Source organism: Calidris pugnax, unplaced genomic scaffold, assembly GCF_001431845.1.
Source record: "Calidris pugnax isolate Ruff unplaced genomic scaffold, ASM143184v1 scaffold81, whole genome shotgun sequence".
Lineage (NCBI taxonomy): Eukaryota > Metazoa > Chordata > Aves > Charadriiformes > Scolopacidae > Calidris > Calidris pugnax.
The window spans coordinates 10,859,908-10,877,918 of record NW_015090880.1 but is presented as its reverse complement, the minus strand read 5'-3'; the positions used below and the strand labels follow the sequence as shown (position 1 = coordinate 10,877,918).

At 51.2% G+C, this 18,011-nt stretch overlaps 2 protein-coding genes across 2 annotated transcripts; one reads left to right on the top strand and one right to left on the bottom strand.

The window, feature by feature from the left end:
* Positions 1-14: 14 nt before the first annotated feature.
* P4HTM (prolyl 4-hydroxylase, transmembrane (endoplasmic reticulum)) lies at positions 15-18,011 on the bottom strand (the record flags this gene model as incomplete). Its single annotated transcript, XM_014946642.1, has 9 exons — positions 15-233; positions 2,023-2,146; positions 2,655-2,745; positions 3,161-3,346; positions 4,965-5,127; positions 7,191-7,287; positions 8,300-8,490; positions 17,780-17,861; positions 17,946-18,011. Coding segments are annotated over 9 exons (1,209 nt in total), but the record flags the coding sequence as incomplete, so codon positions are not given.
* On the top strand, positions 8,633-14,706 carry LOC106890843 (secreted frizzled-related protein 5-like). Its single transcript, XM_014946908.1, has 4 exons — positions 8,633-10,977; positions 11,741-11,913; positions 12,838-12,927; positions 13,747-14,706. Exons 1-4 carry the CDS (start codon positions 10,652-10,654, stop codon positions 14,079-14,081), a joined length of 924 nt encoding a protein of 307 aa, XP_014802394.1. The 5' UTR covers positions 8,633-10,651; the 3' UTR covers positions 14,082-14,706.

The window sequence follows — 18,011 nt, the reverse complement described above, 5'->3', positions numbered from 1 at the left end:
CCCCCCCCGCCCCAGTCGCCGTCCCTACAGCTCCAGGTGCACCCCGCTGTAGGATTTATCCACTGTCCACTCGCCCGGCCCGGCCCCCGCGTAGCGCTCCATCTCCTGCTGGAACCGCAGCTGCCGGTGGCGGTTGGGGTCCACGTTGATCCAGTTGTTGGCGATCCACTTGGTGCCTTGGGTGACCAGGCAGCCCCCGTGCAAGGCAAAGTCGTCCAGCTCCCCCACCCAGCCTGACGAGCCAAAAAAAAATTAAAATAAATAAAAATAGCCCTGTTAGGAGGTGGCGAGGAGTGCTGCGGCACAGCCGGGGGCAGCACCAGCTCTCCCACCCGCGGCGCCAGCTTGGATTTTAGCTCGGTGATGTCTTACAGGAGTTGGCTGCTCCTGGCACCCCTCCATCTTGGTGCTACCCCAAACCCTAGGACCTACAAGGAGGTGTCCCCAAAAACACCTGCCAGGGCAGGGTCCCCAAATGCAAAACGCTCGTTGCCTTCGCGTCTCCACTCAGCGCAAGGGGCTCTCACGTTCTGCATCATGGCTGCTGTTTTTCTCAGCTCCTTCTCTAGTGCTCCTCTTTCCTGGAGAGGGTCCAGAGGAGGCCACAGAGATGATCAGAGGGCTGGGGCACCTCTTATATGAAGACAGGCTGAGAGAGTTGGGGTTGTTCAGCCTGGAGAAGAGATGGCTGCAGGGAGGCCCTAAAGCAGCCTTCCAGTATTTAAAGGGGTCCTACAAGAAAGCTGGAGAGGGACTTTTTACAACACCATGTAGCAATAGGACAAGGGGTAATGGCTTCAAACTAGAGAGAGTAGATTTAGATTGGATATAAGGAAGAATTTCTTCACTGTGAGGGTGGTGAGGCACTGGAACAGGTTTCCCAGAGAAGCTGTGGCTGCCCCATCCCTGGAGGTGTTCAAGACCAGGCTGGATGGGGCTTTGAGCAATCAGGTCTATGGGAGGTGCCCCTGCCCAGGGCAGGGGGGGTGGAACTAGATGATCTTTAAGGTCCTTTCCAACCTAAACCATTCTACAATTCTCAAAAGAGGAGGTTGGCGTGTGGAAAACAGGTGCTGCTGCTAGAAGGCCCGTGGAAGTCAGAGGCTCAGGGCCATATTAGAGATTGCATTTCAGCCGTTCCAAACGACCCTCTCTTTACAGAGGTACCACGTTTTTTTCTGTAGCAGACTTGCATCGGCAGCCGCCTTCCATTTAGGAACAATTTGCTCATAAAAACACACCAGGGCTCTTACAGGAGAGTGATAGTCTTGATATTATCATCCAAAAGGCCAAATGCTGGTCTTCCGACCTCCTCTGTGGATTTTCTAGAGATGGAAACATGAGCTGCTCCCAGGGGAGCTGGGATGCCATAGTCCTTTCTCCTACCACTGCTCAAAATCTGCCATCGAAACACTCTGGAGTCACACTCACCAGCAGCCTGGAAGATTCATGTCAATCCCCCAGCCTGGCTGTCAGGGAAAACCACGCTGCGCTTCATGAGAAAAACAGCCCCAAGGACACATATCATCACGCTGCGGCCAAGCCAGAAAGCAGGATTCAGCCCCAAGCACGGCAGAGCCTGGCGCGGGGCGGGCCATGCCTCCCTGTGCTGCAGAGCCCATGGCCGTGCCTTTGTCTGCCTCCCCCCTCCCCACCGCTTTGGGCAACACCACATCAGTGAAACATTTTCAATGGCAGACCAAGTTCCAGCAGGAGTTTCAGCTCGCACAGTGGGATGGGAGGCAGCTGGCGATGGCTAGTGCAGCCAAGGTCTTTGTTTGCTAGCTACTCCTGTCCCCCAAAGGCATCAGGAGCCACTGACCTACTGCTTGTAAACAAAGGCCTTTCAGAGTCAGGAAGCTCCTATTCAGCTGGTGACAAGTAGACCCTCCAGTTCCCACTAGCAGGCAGCTACCACCCTTTGGCTCTCTTCTGAGCGCCCAGCCACCGCAAGAAGACAACGGCTGTCACCTCCTGCATTCCTACCCCTCCCGAGAGCCGAGCCTCGAAACAGGACCGTACCTTCTCCGTCTGACAGGTAGTTGTACCAGAAGACAGCAGTGCCTTGCTGAGGTTTCACTCGCAAATTGCCCTTGTCGCAGTTTTTCCGAGTATCTCGCAGGTCAACGTCATTCTGGATCAAAGACTGGCACAAAGAAACCACAGAGAAGGTGTCGCAAATGCCTCTGCTGCCAGTCCTCATCCTGCCCTTCGCCTGAACGCCCCACAGGGACAGCTCAAGGCTGACGCTGGGCAGGGCAGGCCTTTCACAACCCACCCGGAGCAACCAGTTTCAGCCCCCCCCGGAGGTCCATGACCTGGTTCTGAGCAGCATCGCACGACAGCAGCACAACACACCTGCTGCCAAGACTTAATCTGAGGAAACCCGCCCAGACAGAAGCGAGCAGGACCCGTGTTAGTGCAGCAAGGCCAACAGACCACTCCTCACGCCTCCGAGCGGGGAGAGGTGCAGCTGTGAAACCTCTGCACCTCCTCCCTTGGCCTCAGAGGGACGTAGCTTCCCCGTGTTCTAGCTCTGAAGGCTAATGTCCACCAGCCTCACACACCAGACCCCTTCTGCAGCCGCAGCAAATAAAGACATTCAAAGAGGGACTCAAAATCCCCAGGGTAACACGTAGGCGAGATTCATTTACCATCTCTTCATACGTTCTGTTGTCAGCTATAGGAAAGACCGTTTCGCCTCCTCCAGTCACATTGTTCAGGTAGAACAGCACTGTCACATACCTGCAAGACAGAGTGGCTGTCAGGGGACACAACTGGAGAAGGGGACACAGATACCCTCCACCATACACACAGTGGTTCCTCCAAGACACCACAAGATATGTGATTTACATCATCAGCTTTTCTCCAAGCACAAGACCAGGAAGGACAATAAAGAAAATCCCCTCCCACAGCCATTGAGGGTGCGTTTCTGGCCTCTGGTGGGGGTGGTCCAGCAGCTCTGCAGAACCACTCCGCCCTTCTTGCATGGACCCACAGGATTCATCCATCTCCCCCTTCAAACCCCCTCATGCCAGCAATCTCCAGAGTTGGTTTGTGAGCCCACAACCTGAGCATCGAGCCCCGTGCGAGGTGAAGTGAAACATGTCTCCACACCTCTTCTCTAGCGCGTTCCAGGTTGTGCCAAGGCAGGCCTTACCGGCAGGAGGTCTCAAAGGGAGCGCTTTCATTGGCGACCAGCTTGGTGTGGCTGCAGGCAGTCTCGGGGAAGACGGGGCCACTGTCCATGTGGGCATGGTAGTGCCCTCCCTGGTCGTACCGCACAACCTGGAGGGGCTCGCTGTGCTCCACGATCTCGGGGGGCAAGCGAGTCAGACGCATTACCCTGGGGAAGAGGAGAGCAGAGCAGGTGAGGAGAAAGCACCATCACCCTGGCCAGCCGCTACTCCCAAGTGCCAACTAAATCCAGAGAAAGATAACCCCCTTCCCCAACAGACCGGAGAGACGCGTGGGCTGCAGCAAGCATGTCAAGAGATAACTAGGTCCTTACAGATCCGTTGGACCATCAGCAGTGGCTCAGAAAGTCCTTGTGAAGGTTAACAAAAAAAAGAAACACAAACGATGTCTGCATCTCCAGCAGGACTGTGCTCAGGAAGACTTTGCTTGCTCAGCAAGATCCCTTCTGTGTGTGTCCCTGGAGCCTTCACATGCCATGTCATCGCTTCTCTGGACTCCTGCACACCATCTACAGAGCTCGGGGACAGTTAGGAAAGCACAGGGCCCCTGCTGAGAGTGAACGAGAGACTAGCTCTAGGAATATTCTTGTCACCTAACTCACCTTTCCCTGTTGCCTTTTCAGCAGCCTCCCCCCAGGGCAGAGGGGCACAGGAAGTGATCAAGGAGACCGGAGCCCTCCTGCTCTGGGATTTTTCCGCTGCTACATCTGAGATCATCCCCAAGGCAAGCAGGTACCTCTTGAGACCTGCCAAAGAACACTCAGAGCTCTGAGAATGTGGACCGGTGAAGCCCTCCAGGCAGGCGCGAGGGGAACATGGCCCCCAGACAGGACAGCAAAGCCCCCCCCAGGCACCACATGGTCCCAGGGAGGATTGTTAACAGCCTCCTTCAGTGTTACATCTTCATGTCCTTGTAACAGCGGCCAACTGAAGAGTGTGAAAGCTGTATGCCCATGCCTGTGTGTGCTGGCTAGCTGGCACGGAGAAAGTGGCAGCCACAGTCTGCTCTAATCAAGGCAATATGTGACCCCATTCTCCCACTGGAATGCACTGAAGGAGCAGCCAACAGCCATTTTCAAGCCTGAGGATAGATTTTACCCACCCATGTCCTGGGCGAGGACCAGCACCACAAGAACAAGAAAATCTCCAGCCAATTATCTGAAACTCACCACAGCTAAACGATTTGGCCTACGTGCTGGGTTTCCACGCTTCCCAGTACCAAATCTGAGATAAAGGGAAAGGTAAGAGGTTCTCCCATCTGCCGTGAGCTGCCCTGAGATACATGGGCTCAGAGCATCAAAGTAACTCAGCTTACTTGAGATGAAGTCGTGCTTGTTAAAAAGTCAGCTCTGAACAGCTAAGACAGATTTCAGTGAAATGCATGAGTAACTAAAGCAAATGACAGTAACTACTGGCACCCAGACAGCATTGGAAACGGGCAGTTTCTCCCAGTAAGCTCATTTACTAATTAGAATGAATTATTTCATATAATGCCAAGTCTTCTTGGTTTTATAGGGCTGTTCCCAAAAGTGAATGGAGATGCTGAAAGGTTTGATTTTTCTTTTTCCTTTTCCATGGGACAATACAAATTCTTGTTCTAATGAAAACCTCCTCTCCCCATTCCATGTCTGTGTTCATTGCCCTTTATACTCCAAAGACTTTCATACAATTAGGAAGTGTGAATATCAGCACGTCTGCCACCGCCTCTCCCGGCACAGGTGGTCCTCGTGCTACACAAACCCAACTGCCCGGCTGCCTGGCCCGTACCTTTGCCGTATGGCTCTCATCACCTGGTGTGCCCCCTCACCCTGGTAGAGCCAGGTGTGCTGGCTGTTGCGCACCAAGTCACTCATCTTCACTTTCTGGCTTCCCATGTACTTGTGGAAATCACGGATGTTCAGTTGTTTGAATTCCTCCAAACTCAGCACACCTACGGGAAGAGAAGAAAAGCCAGCTGACCCTGGTGCAGGTAATACTTCTTGGTGTCCTGTACTCGGAGAAACCACCAGCTGAGGGCACTGCAGAAACTGCCTTCCCCAAACAAATCCCATTCAGGGCCCACCATGGGCTGCCCCCCAACATGCACAGGATTACAGGTCACTGGGACATTCTTGCCCTTAGCAGAGCAGAGGGCAGAGAGCAACCTGCAAAAGGGAACCATTAGCTGCTGCACAAGGTCAGAACTGGGACAGGCAAAATACCATTTTGAACTTTGAAAAGCTTCTAAACACACAGACCAATCCATCAAAAGGGAGAAGTAGTCACTACAGTCTGAACATATGCAATGCCGCAGCTAAAAAGTTTGTGCCACCTGATGCCTTGGGGCTTGTTTCTTAGATATTTAAATAGACATGTTTAGGAGCACAGTGGGACACCTCAGACCCCATTTTCTACAAGACCTCACATGGTAAGTTAAAAAAGCCAAACCCAAAACAAGTGGTACATTCTTCTGCATTTGTGCAATTGTAAAACATGATCGAGAAATACAACAGAGAATGATCTTGCGTAAGTAGAAATAACAGAAAAGTGATAGGTAACAATGGTTTCTACTAAAACTGGTATTTCTTGTTTGCACTCAACTGGACTCCGAGAGATGGACTTTTGCCTTTGTTGGCTTCAGAAAAATCCTCACATTTGCTGTTTCACCTTCCTGGAGAAGAAGGAAGGTGTGGACTGAGGATCAGGTCCCCAGGACCAGAGCGTGCAGAGCACTGCAGTGTGCTGCCTGGCAGCCACAAGCCGCTGTGGGCTGCGAGTGGAGCTCACTCAGGCAGCGAACCCAGCACTGCGGTGGTGCCACCTCTGCTCCCCAGGCACACAGCACCCTCCAGCAGGAGGAAGGGCCAGCCACCAGGGTCGGCCTGGGACAGTTCCTCAGGTGCCAGTGGTCGTGACCAAATTATCCAGACCATTATTACTTCCCATGTCTCCCTGTCCCCACTTCCCCCTACTCCACTTGGTCTTTGATGATGCAGTGTCACATCCAGGTTGTGACCTGGTCTCTCGGTGTCACGTACCAATCTAACAACGAGGGGAAGCGACTCTCTGGAAGCAAGGTCCTGCCAAGAGCACTTTAACAAGACCTTTCATTTGTTCATGTCCAGAACAGTGGAAAAGCCACTGAGGACTCGGTCATACGCTCCTACCCCTGCCAAGGACGCCACCAGCCCGGAGGAGCCGGGCACGGGGTGCCCTCCGGATATTTAGGCATTCACAAGGATACTGCTTCAACTCCAAACCAGCTCCTCCTGGGCAGCTCTCAACGCCAGGTCACTGGAAGAGCGTGCAGAGCCTGTGCGTTCACTTAATTTGATTAGGAAATGGAAAGTTGCTTAATTGAGGGCATTCTAATTAGAGCAGCAGAGGTTAGAGTGCATGTCCAGACCAGCAGGAGCCCTTGGGAGACCAGAGCCAGGAAGGGCAGAAGTGACCTCATGGAATACAGAGAGTTTGTAGCAGCAGAGAGAGGGGTCAGCAACAAAGGCTGACCACCAAGACCACCCTCACCTCCGCTTGTTCCTCCCTCCCCTGCCAGTGCTGCAGAACTCTCCCTGAAAACGAGGGGGTGCACCTTAAAACCTGCAGCCCAGGTAACAAGAGCTACACAGTCAGAGTCAGAGCCATCTCTCAGACCACAGGAGCAGAAATGCACCCTGAAAATCCTGTTAAATGGGGGCACAAACTAAGGCAGGTCTGTCAGGGGAGAGGGAGCGTAGAGTCGCGTTCCGGTGCTGCTTCTGCAAGATCTGAGCCCAGACAGTGGAACTAGTGTGCTGCTGGGCTGGTGATGAAGGGACAGGAGTGCTGTGATGAGAGGTTTACACTGATTGTACTTTTCTGTGAAGGTCTCTAAAGCAGCATTATTTTCCTTTGAAGAACAGCCAGAGAAACAGGCCTGGCCCGGGACCTGGCTCTTGCTCTGCCCCACGTGGCTGGGCAAGGAGTCCACTGTGCTGAGGGTGAAGGGATGGATTCCCATGGAGCTGCTCTTACCATTCCCATCAGGATCGGCCTTGACTGCAGTGTACATCTCCCGGATGTTCTCGGGGGTCATCCACCTGCCATTCCCAAGCCGGGTGTGGGTCAACACCTGAAATTCAGAAACAGATCAACACCGGGCACTGGTTTCTCGTACTGAGGAAACCCCACAGATTGCCTGCTTGAGGCCTGGCGGGCTCTCCTCTGCAGAGCATCGGCCAGCCAGGCGTCAGCATGTCTCTGCAGAAAGAAGACTGGAGTGGGAATCATCTGGCAGCCACACACAGCGTGTGGCTGATGCACGCTGTTATTTCCAGTTTAGGTCACAGCAAACGACTGCTGGGACTTGGTTAACCAGTCCTGAGGCGGAGGGGGCACAGCTCTTTCTCTTGAAGGGAAAGTAAAGCTAGTGAGGATAAAAGTGAATGCTTTTACTTGTCCAAGATAAAGGTTTGGAACAAAATGCTTCCTTTCTATGTGGACAGAGAGAAGGCGTATCCTGGAGAGCTCTCAGCAGGCTCTGACCTCCAGAGAAAGGATCGTGGCCGTGGGTTGTCCCTGGCACAGTTCTCCATACTCCACAACGCTTGCTGACCATGGGACACTACACACCCCCAGTCCCACCTGAAACGGGACCCTGGGAAGGGACATCCTTGAACTGCCAGCTCTTGCCCTGTGCACCCTGCCATACAGGGCGAGGGTGCTGAAGAGCTGTGGACAAGGTGCTCATTATCCCCTCCAGGGTCATTAATAGGGGTGGCTTTGCTGATGTCTGGCCAGTTGAGCGCGGTCACCAAGCAGCACCCACGCTACAAACTCACTTCCCCAGGACACCCAGCAAGAGGAAACCCACAGCACAAAGAACATTTCACCCAGCATATTCAAAACTCTCAACTCCTGCCAAGGACTGTTGCTGCCTCCCAATAGCATGGCAATTGCTGCACATTTCCCCAGAAACTTCCATGCTGAAGGTCAATATAAGTCTTGAGACATAAAATTAAGCAAATACTGATTGGTATATACTGGAGTCTGGCCCTACCCAAGCACATGAGTAATCAGGAGATCATCTGAGAACTGCCAGAGCGTCCCCCAGCAAACCTCCCCCAGTCTGTCCCACACTCTACCTCTTTGAGCTGCAGCTGCCCATCCTGATTGTGGTCCAGCAGATTGAAAATGTCCATCTGGCTGATTTCTATCATTTCCATGGCTTCCTCATAGTCATCTGTTGGTAGGATCTGGCTCTTCTGCAGCCCCTTCAGCTGTGCCAGATGGACGATGAGCTTGCACTCTTCCTCTGTCAGGAAGTTGGGAATTTCTGCAGCAAAAGTGTGAGCAGCAACAGAGACTGAGGAACTGTTACAGTGGGACCCCATACCGATGGCAGCCCACTTGGAAAAAAAAAAAAAAAAAAAAAAAGAGTTGGGGGGAAATTTAGACTCTGCCTAAGTTTGGGACATTCAAACACATCCACCCTTCTAAAAGAAGAACTCTCATAGAGCATACACCACACACCTGAGCTGCTGGAAGCAGGTATTTTTACAGCAGCAGTTCCTAAATGTTTGGATCCAGGGGTCAAGCCCTTAAACTCTGTGGCAGATACCACAATGGACAAAGGAGTGAACAAACACGTGCGTATCACCACATATTATCACTTCAAAGGTGACATGTGGATCACAGTCTGGGAACTGCTGCTCTACAGGAAGGGAGGCCGAAACCTTTAAGGTGGGCAGTGGTGATGGCCAGGGTTTCAGCCTTCCTGGCTCTCACGTGGGAGGACGGCACTTTGCACAAGAACAAACACCTTTCAGAGGAACCTGACACAGTGCTCTGCTACGAAACTCAAACAGCAAGGAGACAACTTCCAAGCTTATTCCCACTCATTTCCTTTATCCCCCACTAAAAATGCTCTTCAAATGCCATATTAAAGGGGAAGACACTGCATGTGGAGGATGCCACACTCCATATCTAGGTAGCATATCACCAACTTCCCTTCGCAGCAGGAGACCAGCAGCAACCAGGCAACATCAGGATCCCAAGCAAATTTAAATGCAGAGAAATCCATTGATGACTACGAGGCTAAGAGATTTTCATCTCCTTGGTGCACTGGTCACACACTTGCAAAGTGCTGGTGAGGTCCTGTTCCACAGCACAGTTACACCATGGCCCAGCAGGTTGAGCAGATCCTTCTGGCTGATGTCTGTCACTGCTGTGGGGATCTTGTAACCAGCTGCTGAGACTTTCGTAAAGGGAAAGAAAAACCACCAAAGCAGGACAGGTTTAAGTGCTCTTAGGCCAAAGGTCCTGCTCTCCAAATCACAGATCCCTAGAGCTCCTGCAGGTACGTGCCAAGGACACAATGCATCTCTACTATAGCAGCAATCCTCAAAGCAGGGGGGAAAAAAAAAGTTAATTACTTCCGTGACCTTAAATCAACCCTATCAGCTCCAACTGTCAATGAGCAGTTGGCTTCTTGCTAAGCACAGACCAGAACTAGCTCTGGAGAAAACGAGATGTTCCTGGGAAGCCACAGACACACAATGCAGCTGGCTGTATCCGTAACACCCTCCGAGGAAACAATTTCCGCCACAGGCAGCGCAGGGTCCTCGTGCCAGAGGATGCTGCAAAGCCGGAGCTTCCGCTGGCTGGTTTGAACCTCATGGCACGGCACCAGGTCCGAGTGACCCGTGCGCACTGGCAAGCAACGCCCCCACTATTTCCAGTTCCCCAAACCGGGCTACAGTAATGATGGCTTCTGGAATCTTAATTACGTGCTGGAGGAAGGACAATCCTGCTCTTCAGCGGTAGTAACGGGATTTCGTAACGAAGGAAAAACTCTGTTAAGCGGAAAGCGCGCTGTCACGCAGGTTGCAAGGTGAGGGGGTTTCCAGCCAAGCGCCGCCAATCCCATCCGCAAACAACCTGGCTCCACAGCTGCAAATTAGTTCCTCTCTACCCTCAGCTCTCCCAAACGGTTAACTTCTGGCTGCGAGACCATCCTATCTCTCTGCCTGCTCAACAATAGATCCAGCTAAACAAATGCCTCCTAATTGACTTTGAGCAACACTTGATTGCTTTTACAAAAAACAAAAGAGAGGAAAACATTGGGGTTTATGAAATAATGACTAATCCTGGAGCAAGAGAAAGGGGATGGGCTGAAGCACTGGTGTCAAACAGAGATTCAATCTCGGCTGAAAGAGCCCCAAGACACATGGGCCAAGTCATTCATCCCTCCCCAACTGCCCTCATTTCCACACCTGCTGATCTAAGCCAAACCCCTGCTAAAATCCAAACAATCGGGGCCGCTGGCAAATGAAAATTGGAGCATTGTCTTCCCCATGAGGGCTCTGAAAGGGCCGCACTTAATGAGGATGGATTGACAGAGAGGTGGTTCTTAGGCTATAAAAGGCTTCCCACAGTTGGGAGCAGCTCAGTCCAGGGTGCGCTGACTGTTCGCCCACTCCCAGCTTGCTCCGAGCATGGTCACAGCCCACCGCAGGCAACCCTCCAGGTCGGGTGGCCCATGGCTACTGGGTCTCCTGGCGCGCCTGCTGCTCTGGGGCTCTCCAGGAGCCTGGGCAAGCTACCTGAGGAGATCCTCCAGCTGCATGCCCATTCCACACCGCATGGCCCTGTGCTACGACATCGGCTACTCCGAGATGAGGATTCCCAACCTGCTGGAGCACGAGACCATGCCAGAAGTGATCCAGCAGTCTTCCAGCTGGCTGCCCTTGCTGGCCAGGGAGTGCCACCCAGACGCTAGGATTTTCCTCTGCTCCCTCTTTGCACCAATCTGCTTGGACAGGTAAGATGTTTTTACAAATTATTTCAGCTGTAGCAAGTAACACTCTCCAACAGCACAACTGCATTTGCCTCCTGAGAGAAAAATGTGTGAAATCTCACCACGGTCCCCAAAAAGCTGTGGTTCCCCTCTCGGCAAGGGGCAATTGGATTACTCAGCAGGGACCTTCCCTCTGAAAGTGAAACATGAGCATTTCATCTCACAGAAGCAGAAACATTATGTTCCCTCCTCTGGATTTTCCTGCTCTCCCACCCCAGGCACCGCTGCCCTCTCCCCTGGCCACCCCCCTCACACACTGCAGTAGCTGCTGGCACCCACCAGCTTCACCTCCCACCTCCCCTGCAGCCCCCTGCCTTCCCAGCTCCTGCCCCGACTACGCAAGGGCTTCCTCAGCCTGACAATGCCAGCATCAGAGAGAAATCCCCAGTTTTGAGGTGCAGCCATCAAAGGGCAGCTCTGCTAGGAAATCAGGTACTAAATTAGGCACCTGTAAAGGTAAGCAGACATTGCACAATTAGAGAAGATCCCTGGGAAGAGGAAGGGCTTCTGGCAGCACCCTGTATCGAACGGTCTCATCCCTCCCGTCCTCAGAAAGTCACTCTTTGCTTCCCAGGCATGAATGTTCAAAAGAGTTTAAAGCCCCCAAAGTAGCCCTGCTAGCACTACAGTGTGCAACACAGCCCTGTGCAGCAGAATGGTGCCAGGGCTGGACCCTCCACCTGCTGCTGGGGGTCCAGAGGTGCTGCAACCCCCCTCCCCTCCCCAGGCTCATCTACCCCTGCCGCAGCCTCTGCGAAGCCGTCAAGAGAAGCTGCGCCCCGGTCATGGCTTGTTACGGCTACCCCTGGCCCGAAATCCTCAACTGCAACAAGTTTCCTGCGGACCATGAACTGTGCATCGCCGCAGTCTCCATGGATGAAAATTCCTCAAGCAGGAGAAGTAAGGGTTGTTGGTTTTTTTTTTTCCACTCATATGTTTTCCCATATGTAACACTGAAAGCTCAAAAGGTCTATTTCTTCTTTGTGCTCCTAGTGCTTTTGGTTTTAAGTTATACTTTATAAATATGATTTAGAAATCTTGATTTTGTTCTCTCTGGGAACTCCACCATGTCTAGAAAATTAGCGCAACGTTGGCTGCAGCTTGTTCCCCTCTCTACTGTATTCATTAGCTCCCGGGGTGCCATCAGGGCAGGCAGGGTTTGGGGCAGGGGGGAGGAATCGCTGTAAAAGCCTAATGCTCAGGCACAGCATGAGAGCTGGTGGTGAGCAGGCTCCAGGCGATGAGAAGTGCTTCCAGCAGAGCTAAGGAGCTGCAGCCCTCATCTTTCAGCTCTGTCCAAGGTTTAAAAACATGCAAAAAGAAATGTTTTGCAAGCCTTCTCTTTAAACATTAGGAAACACCACAAAGGGGCATGAGCCTCTTGCAGACATGAGTTACACAAGAAAAAATCTTTAAGACTAAAAGACTAAATTAAACACCCAAACAATGATGAACACTGGGGGAGATTTGAGAGCAGTTAAGGGGAGAATATTTCAGCATCACTGGATGGAGTCTGGCCATACCAATGGCCTTGCTGTTTCATCCAAACGAGGAGATCTTCATTAAACATTTTCACTGCTGCTTTAACATGCAGCAACACACACAAGCCTAAGCAAAGCACGACAAGCAGCGTCTGCCCCAGCCACAGAAGGGAGAATTTGACATTTCCCACTCTGGCAGCCTAAGCTGTCTCTCCAGGGACTGGGTAGCTTGGGAGGAAGCACCACTTGGAAATAGCAAGTCACCACTCGTAGATCCCAGAATTGCATTATGCCTTTTCCAGTGAAGCTTGACAAGGGTGTTATAACCAAATTTCTGTTGCAGCAGTGCCCCGAGCCAGCTGCAAGGATTGCGAGCTTGAGGAGGCCAGCACTGCCAGGGAGATCCTGGAAAACCTCTGCACCAACGATTTTGGTGAGTAATCCCCCTCCTCCTCCTCTCAGTTGCTCCTCTTCCCTCCAGGAGCCAAGTGGCATGGCATAACAGACTGACTTGGAGGGACTGCAACTTTTACAGCAGATCATGGAGATGTTCAGGTCCCAACTCACCTGCTATATAGCAGGAGGGCCCAGCTCCAGGCAGCACCAAGGATGAAGACCTGATTTATTTCTGTGGGCTCTGATTTGCTTTTGTGGCTGCTACATACAAGCACTATCTGGTTTTCCTTTGGAGACCAATATTTCAATCAATGCCCATAAAAACCGTTAGCAAACTCCATGTTAGCTATCTCACCCTTCAAGAGCATTGTTCTAGTAATGCTCCCCCCCTCCCCTGGCCCAAGCAGGTGGCAGAACTGGCTCTGCTCAATCAGCTGGCAGGAAGTTTTCAGATACTGTCCTGAATTCAGGCACAAAACCTTCATGATACAAAAAAGTTAAAACCCCTGGGCTGCTGGCAGTCATGTCTCCTCCTGAAATCCCAGCTCAAGTAATTTGCAGGAGACTAGGACTTTGATGCATCCACTTGCACCCCTGCCGGGTTTCTGCCCTTGCAGAGCTGCTGAAACACCTTCACCACTCTCCTGAGAAAAGCGGAGTGAGAATAATGGCCTTCAGTACTGAAAACTAACCTGAAATGAGAACTTCTACAAACTCACTGCAATTAGAAGAGCTTGGATGGATGTGTCATCACATTACAGAAACAGCAAGAAAGCCTTGCGTTGGCTGTGTCTTTAAGTAGGTAAGAGCTATGGAAAGTAAACAGAACTAACAGCTCTTTTTCCAACCCCTGCAGCAGTGAAAATCCGGATCCTGAGGAAGAACACGACCACCACCATCTCGGACTTTGACCTGGATCCCTCCAGGGTGGAGGTCCTGAAGCACGGCCCTCTCCTCAGAACCGAAATCCCTGCCAGGCTCCAGCAGTGGCTGGACATAGATGCTACGTGTGTCCACAACATCATGAGAGGGACTCACTCAGGGGTCTTTGTTGTAAGCGGCGAAGTTCAGAGTGACAAAGTGGTGGTGAACAAAGCCTACGCCTGGCAGAAGAAGAACAGGAACCTGCACCAGGCGGTGCGGAGGTGGAAACATCACCGCTGCCCTGAACAGGCTGGCCGGAAGGTCTGAAAAATCTCAGTTCCAACAATAAGAAACTGCTCCCTTCCCCATGGCTAGAAAACTCCTTCCCCTGGCAGTTGGTGTCTTGGACATGTACAGTCAATACTTTTAGGTGAGTCAAAGCAGTCATAGTCCACAGATAGGGCCTCATCACAGACCCCTGTTTTACTGAGACAGAGCTTAAGGATGCAAATGTAACATATTCCTCTTGCAAGGCTCTGCAGATCCAGGACTTGGCGATAGACAGCTTTGTGTCAGATCCAACATCACAACAAAACTGAACGGAACTCTGCAGGTGAGCACAAGCTGGAAGGGACCTGTCATAACAGCACCTTCCAGCTCTCATCATCAGAGCTGATAGCCCTTTCAGCTTCATTATTTGTTCCTGAGACATTGACGCTGTTCAACTGTCTGCTTGCTTTCTGTCCAGAGAGATTACGTGAAAGTCTCCCCGAGTGCCAACATGCTTTTTTATATATGGAGCAAATACTTTACTTTTGAACAGTCTGAGGCAAATTAAGAGGGACAGAAACCCACCCAGGAATGCCCAATCCCTTAAAAAATGAATGTTAAACTCTGGTCTTGAGCAGTCACTCAGGCTGTCCCTTCAGCTTTCTGTGCTGAGAATTGACGAGCATCTGCAAGGTAAAAGGAAACAGCCATTCCAAGCAGGAGAGGCACAAAGATAGCTGAGGGTTTCGGCTTAACAGGGAAAACCATTTTTTAACATAAGAAATTCAGTTTGGATCAGAAGATTCTGGTAACTGGGGAACTACCGAAGATAGCACAAGAGCCTTGAGAAAGAGCAGAGCAGGAGTGGGACACCAGCTGGTTAAAGCTCTGCTTTGGGGTACAACAACAGCTTTGCTTGGGATGCAGAGGTGAGCCCCAACCACAGCACAGGAGAAGATACCTGCAGGTCTGAGATGGAGGGTAAGAAATGTTACACATCTGCCTTGACCTTCCCCCTGCACACAGGGAAGAGAGAATAGGTGGCAAAACTCACTCTCTGCAGCTCACTCTCTCAACCCAAGGAAGCAGGGACCGTAGTTCCTGCTGGGGTAAACACAGCTATAGCTCTACCCTCCAGACCCCAGAGCAGAAACCAGCAAATCCCCACACGAGAAAAGAAATCAGATCTCTACTACCTAACAAAGCGCTGTCTGTGGAAAAATTTCCTACAGTGGATTCAATTTGGGATTCAAGTAAGGGGAAAAACAGCTTTGGGGAGAAACACGCTCAGCCTCGTTCATGACGCCTGCGGTCTTGGTTGTGGAGAGAGCCACCGGGTTTGACGGAGACACATTGCCTCCCTGTGCTCGTAAAGCACACCAACAACCCATGATGAGACCTCCTCTTCAGATTTAGCGTGGGCTGAGACGAGCGCTCAGACACTCACACTGAAATTCAGCTGCGCCCTGACATTTGTGCAGTGATTACTTCTATTCCCCGAGGCTCAGAAGAAAAACACAGCGAGATTTCCTATTTTTATTCCTCCCTGCTGCCTCGTCTTACAAACTGCTGCCCAATCCACAGAATCCGCTGCCAGGTGGTCCCTGCAATAGCAGTATCTTCTGAACAGACTGCGTTTGGAAAATACAACAGAACACATAAAAGCTCTGAAGGTTGAAAAGGCTTTGTCTGATATTTGTTTTCCATTAATAGGATTATTTGATTACAAGTGTTTCCTAACTAAAAAGTGCACAGATGGTCTGACTTACAAGCTTTAGAAATGACGTTTTGTAGCCAGAGGGGGAAAAAAATAGGGCAGGGACTTTTTCAGAGCTCCATGAAATACGCTTGGGTCCAATGCAGATGACTTACCCACATTTAAAAAACAAACCGCAAGTTCCCCTATGGTGCCCAGTGCCATGCTCCAAAGCACAGAGCTTACATTAAGTCATTAACGAGCCGTCTGCTGCTGTGGTCCCACTACAGCCTGCTCTGCTGAAAGCAAAGATCAGAGACCAACCACTTATTTCCTTAAATTGGCTCTTGCATGCCGCAAGACTGTGTGCAGTAAAATCCCCAGAAATTCAAGAGTCCTTTGCTAGCAACTTCTGGGTTTGTAACACAACCAAGTTAATACACACTTCCACTAATTTAAACGACAGACATGGAAAAAATTAGTTTTTTTTTTTTTTTTAAAAAACAGTTTAGATTGGTATTGTTTGCATAGATAGAGGAGCCTCTGGAAGTCTTTTAAAGTCAGAGCTGGCTCCTGGCAGGTTCATTCCGGAGATAAGAACCGTCTTGCGACTTGCAGTTTCTAAATAAGGGACCCCCTATCAGAGGACAAAGGAGAAGAGACTCGCGTGGCATCTCAAATGATGAATGTCCATCCCTGTCCATGATAACATCCTCAGGGAGCAAAGCTTCCCTCAGAAACCACGGAGGTGCCGGAGCGATAAGCTAAAAGTTGCGGGATTAGTGCTGTCGGGACCAACCTGCCTTTTCTCAACTTCAGCACCTTCCTTGCAGGCCTTTTACTTAAGCAGTACCAGCAGGGCAGAGAAGGTGGAAAGATGAGTTTTCCCGAGTGAAAAGCAGAGCAATTGCCCCAGACCGTGGTTCTGGTAATGATGTCAGTTTTGTCAATGCTGCAGGATATCAGTTCCAGGTTGCTCTGTCTGTTTACTGAAGGTCAGACAGAAATCCACTTTGAAATTTGCAAACCAGGAGTACCACATATGTAGAAATGACAGGAGACCTTTGTATATTTCTTCCAGATACTTTTTGCACTGAAGGAGTTTAATAAGAAACCTGTGTGATTTATGGGTAGACTTTCAGTACATATAATCTACTTGGAATCGGGAAAAAAACTTTATATATTATTGAGAAAGCATCTAATGAAGGGTCTCAGTACTATCTTCTGAGAGAGAACAAGTTTTCTATGACTTTGCAGTAGTAGGAATTTTGTAACCATGTGTCCCAAAAAATTAATTTGTATATTCTCAGTGGATTTCCAGAACACAGAGTTCAATTAACGAGACTTCACCAGTCACAGCAAAAATCACAGAAAGGTAAAGAAGCATTCAAAATATCTGAAAGATGGATGTTGTGTAGCAGAGCAGCCAGAAAATAAAGATAAATCTAGAACAGGATGCAAAATGGTGGAAGACATTAAGTCTATAAATTCTGTTATCCATTTCTTCAGCACTGAAGCACCAACACTAAATTGCTTTATCATCATTTATTACCAAAAATTTGGGCATCTCTTGTCCCTTCCTAATATTGAGCAGCTTCTTCGAGGTCCTCTTCGGTGATCTGCTGTCTAATCAGGGTATTTTTTAAAAAAACAAGAATCTGAAAAACCTGGGAAAGGTTAATCTTCGAAATTCTCCTAAACAGCCCACCCAGAACAAGTAACCTCTGTGGATACTGTATCAAAATACCTTAAACAAAATCACGCTCTTTTTAAGGCAGCCCCGAGGGAAAGCGGCACAGGGAGGAGACGCCAACGCGGGAGAAGAAGTAATTTTCCCCCGAGTGGGTGTTTAAGAGAGCGGCGGGTGTGAGACAGACACCCCCACCCGCTGTCAGACGCTGCCCTCCCGCCGTCGGGGGCAGGGCGGGCGGGAGGCGAAACCCCCCCTCGGCCCTGGCTGCCGGCACCCACGGTGGCACGGCTCCGGCTGAGGGCCCAGCCGCGGGGGAGGCTCGGAGCGTTCCCCGGGGAGGAGGCCGGGGCGGGTGGCGATACTCACCGAAGAGAAGCGGCTTGAGGCTGAGGGTGCGCACGGCGTGGGCCCTGCCGGGCACCAGCTCCACCCGCTGCGTGTGACCCACCTGCGGGGAGAGCAGCGCTTCAGCGCGGTTCAGCGCCCACTCCCACCACCCCCGGGCCCCCACCATCCCCGGCCGCGGCCTTGCCTTGATGCCCTCCAGGCGCGGGAGGGCGCGGGCAGGGGAAGAAGGCGGCGGTAGCGGCGGCGGCGG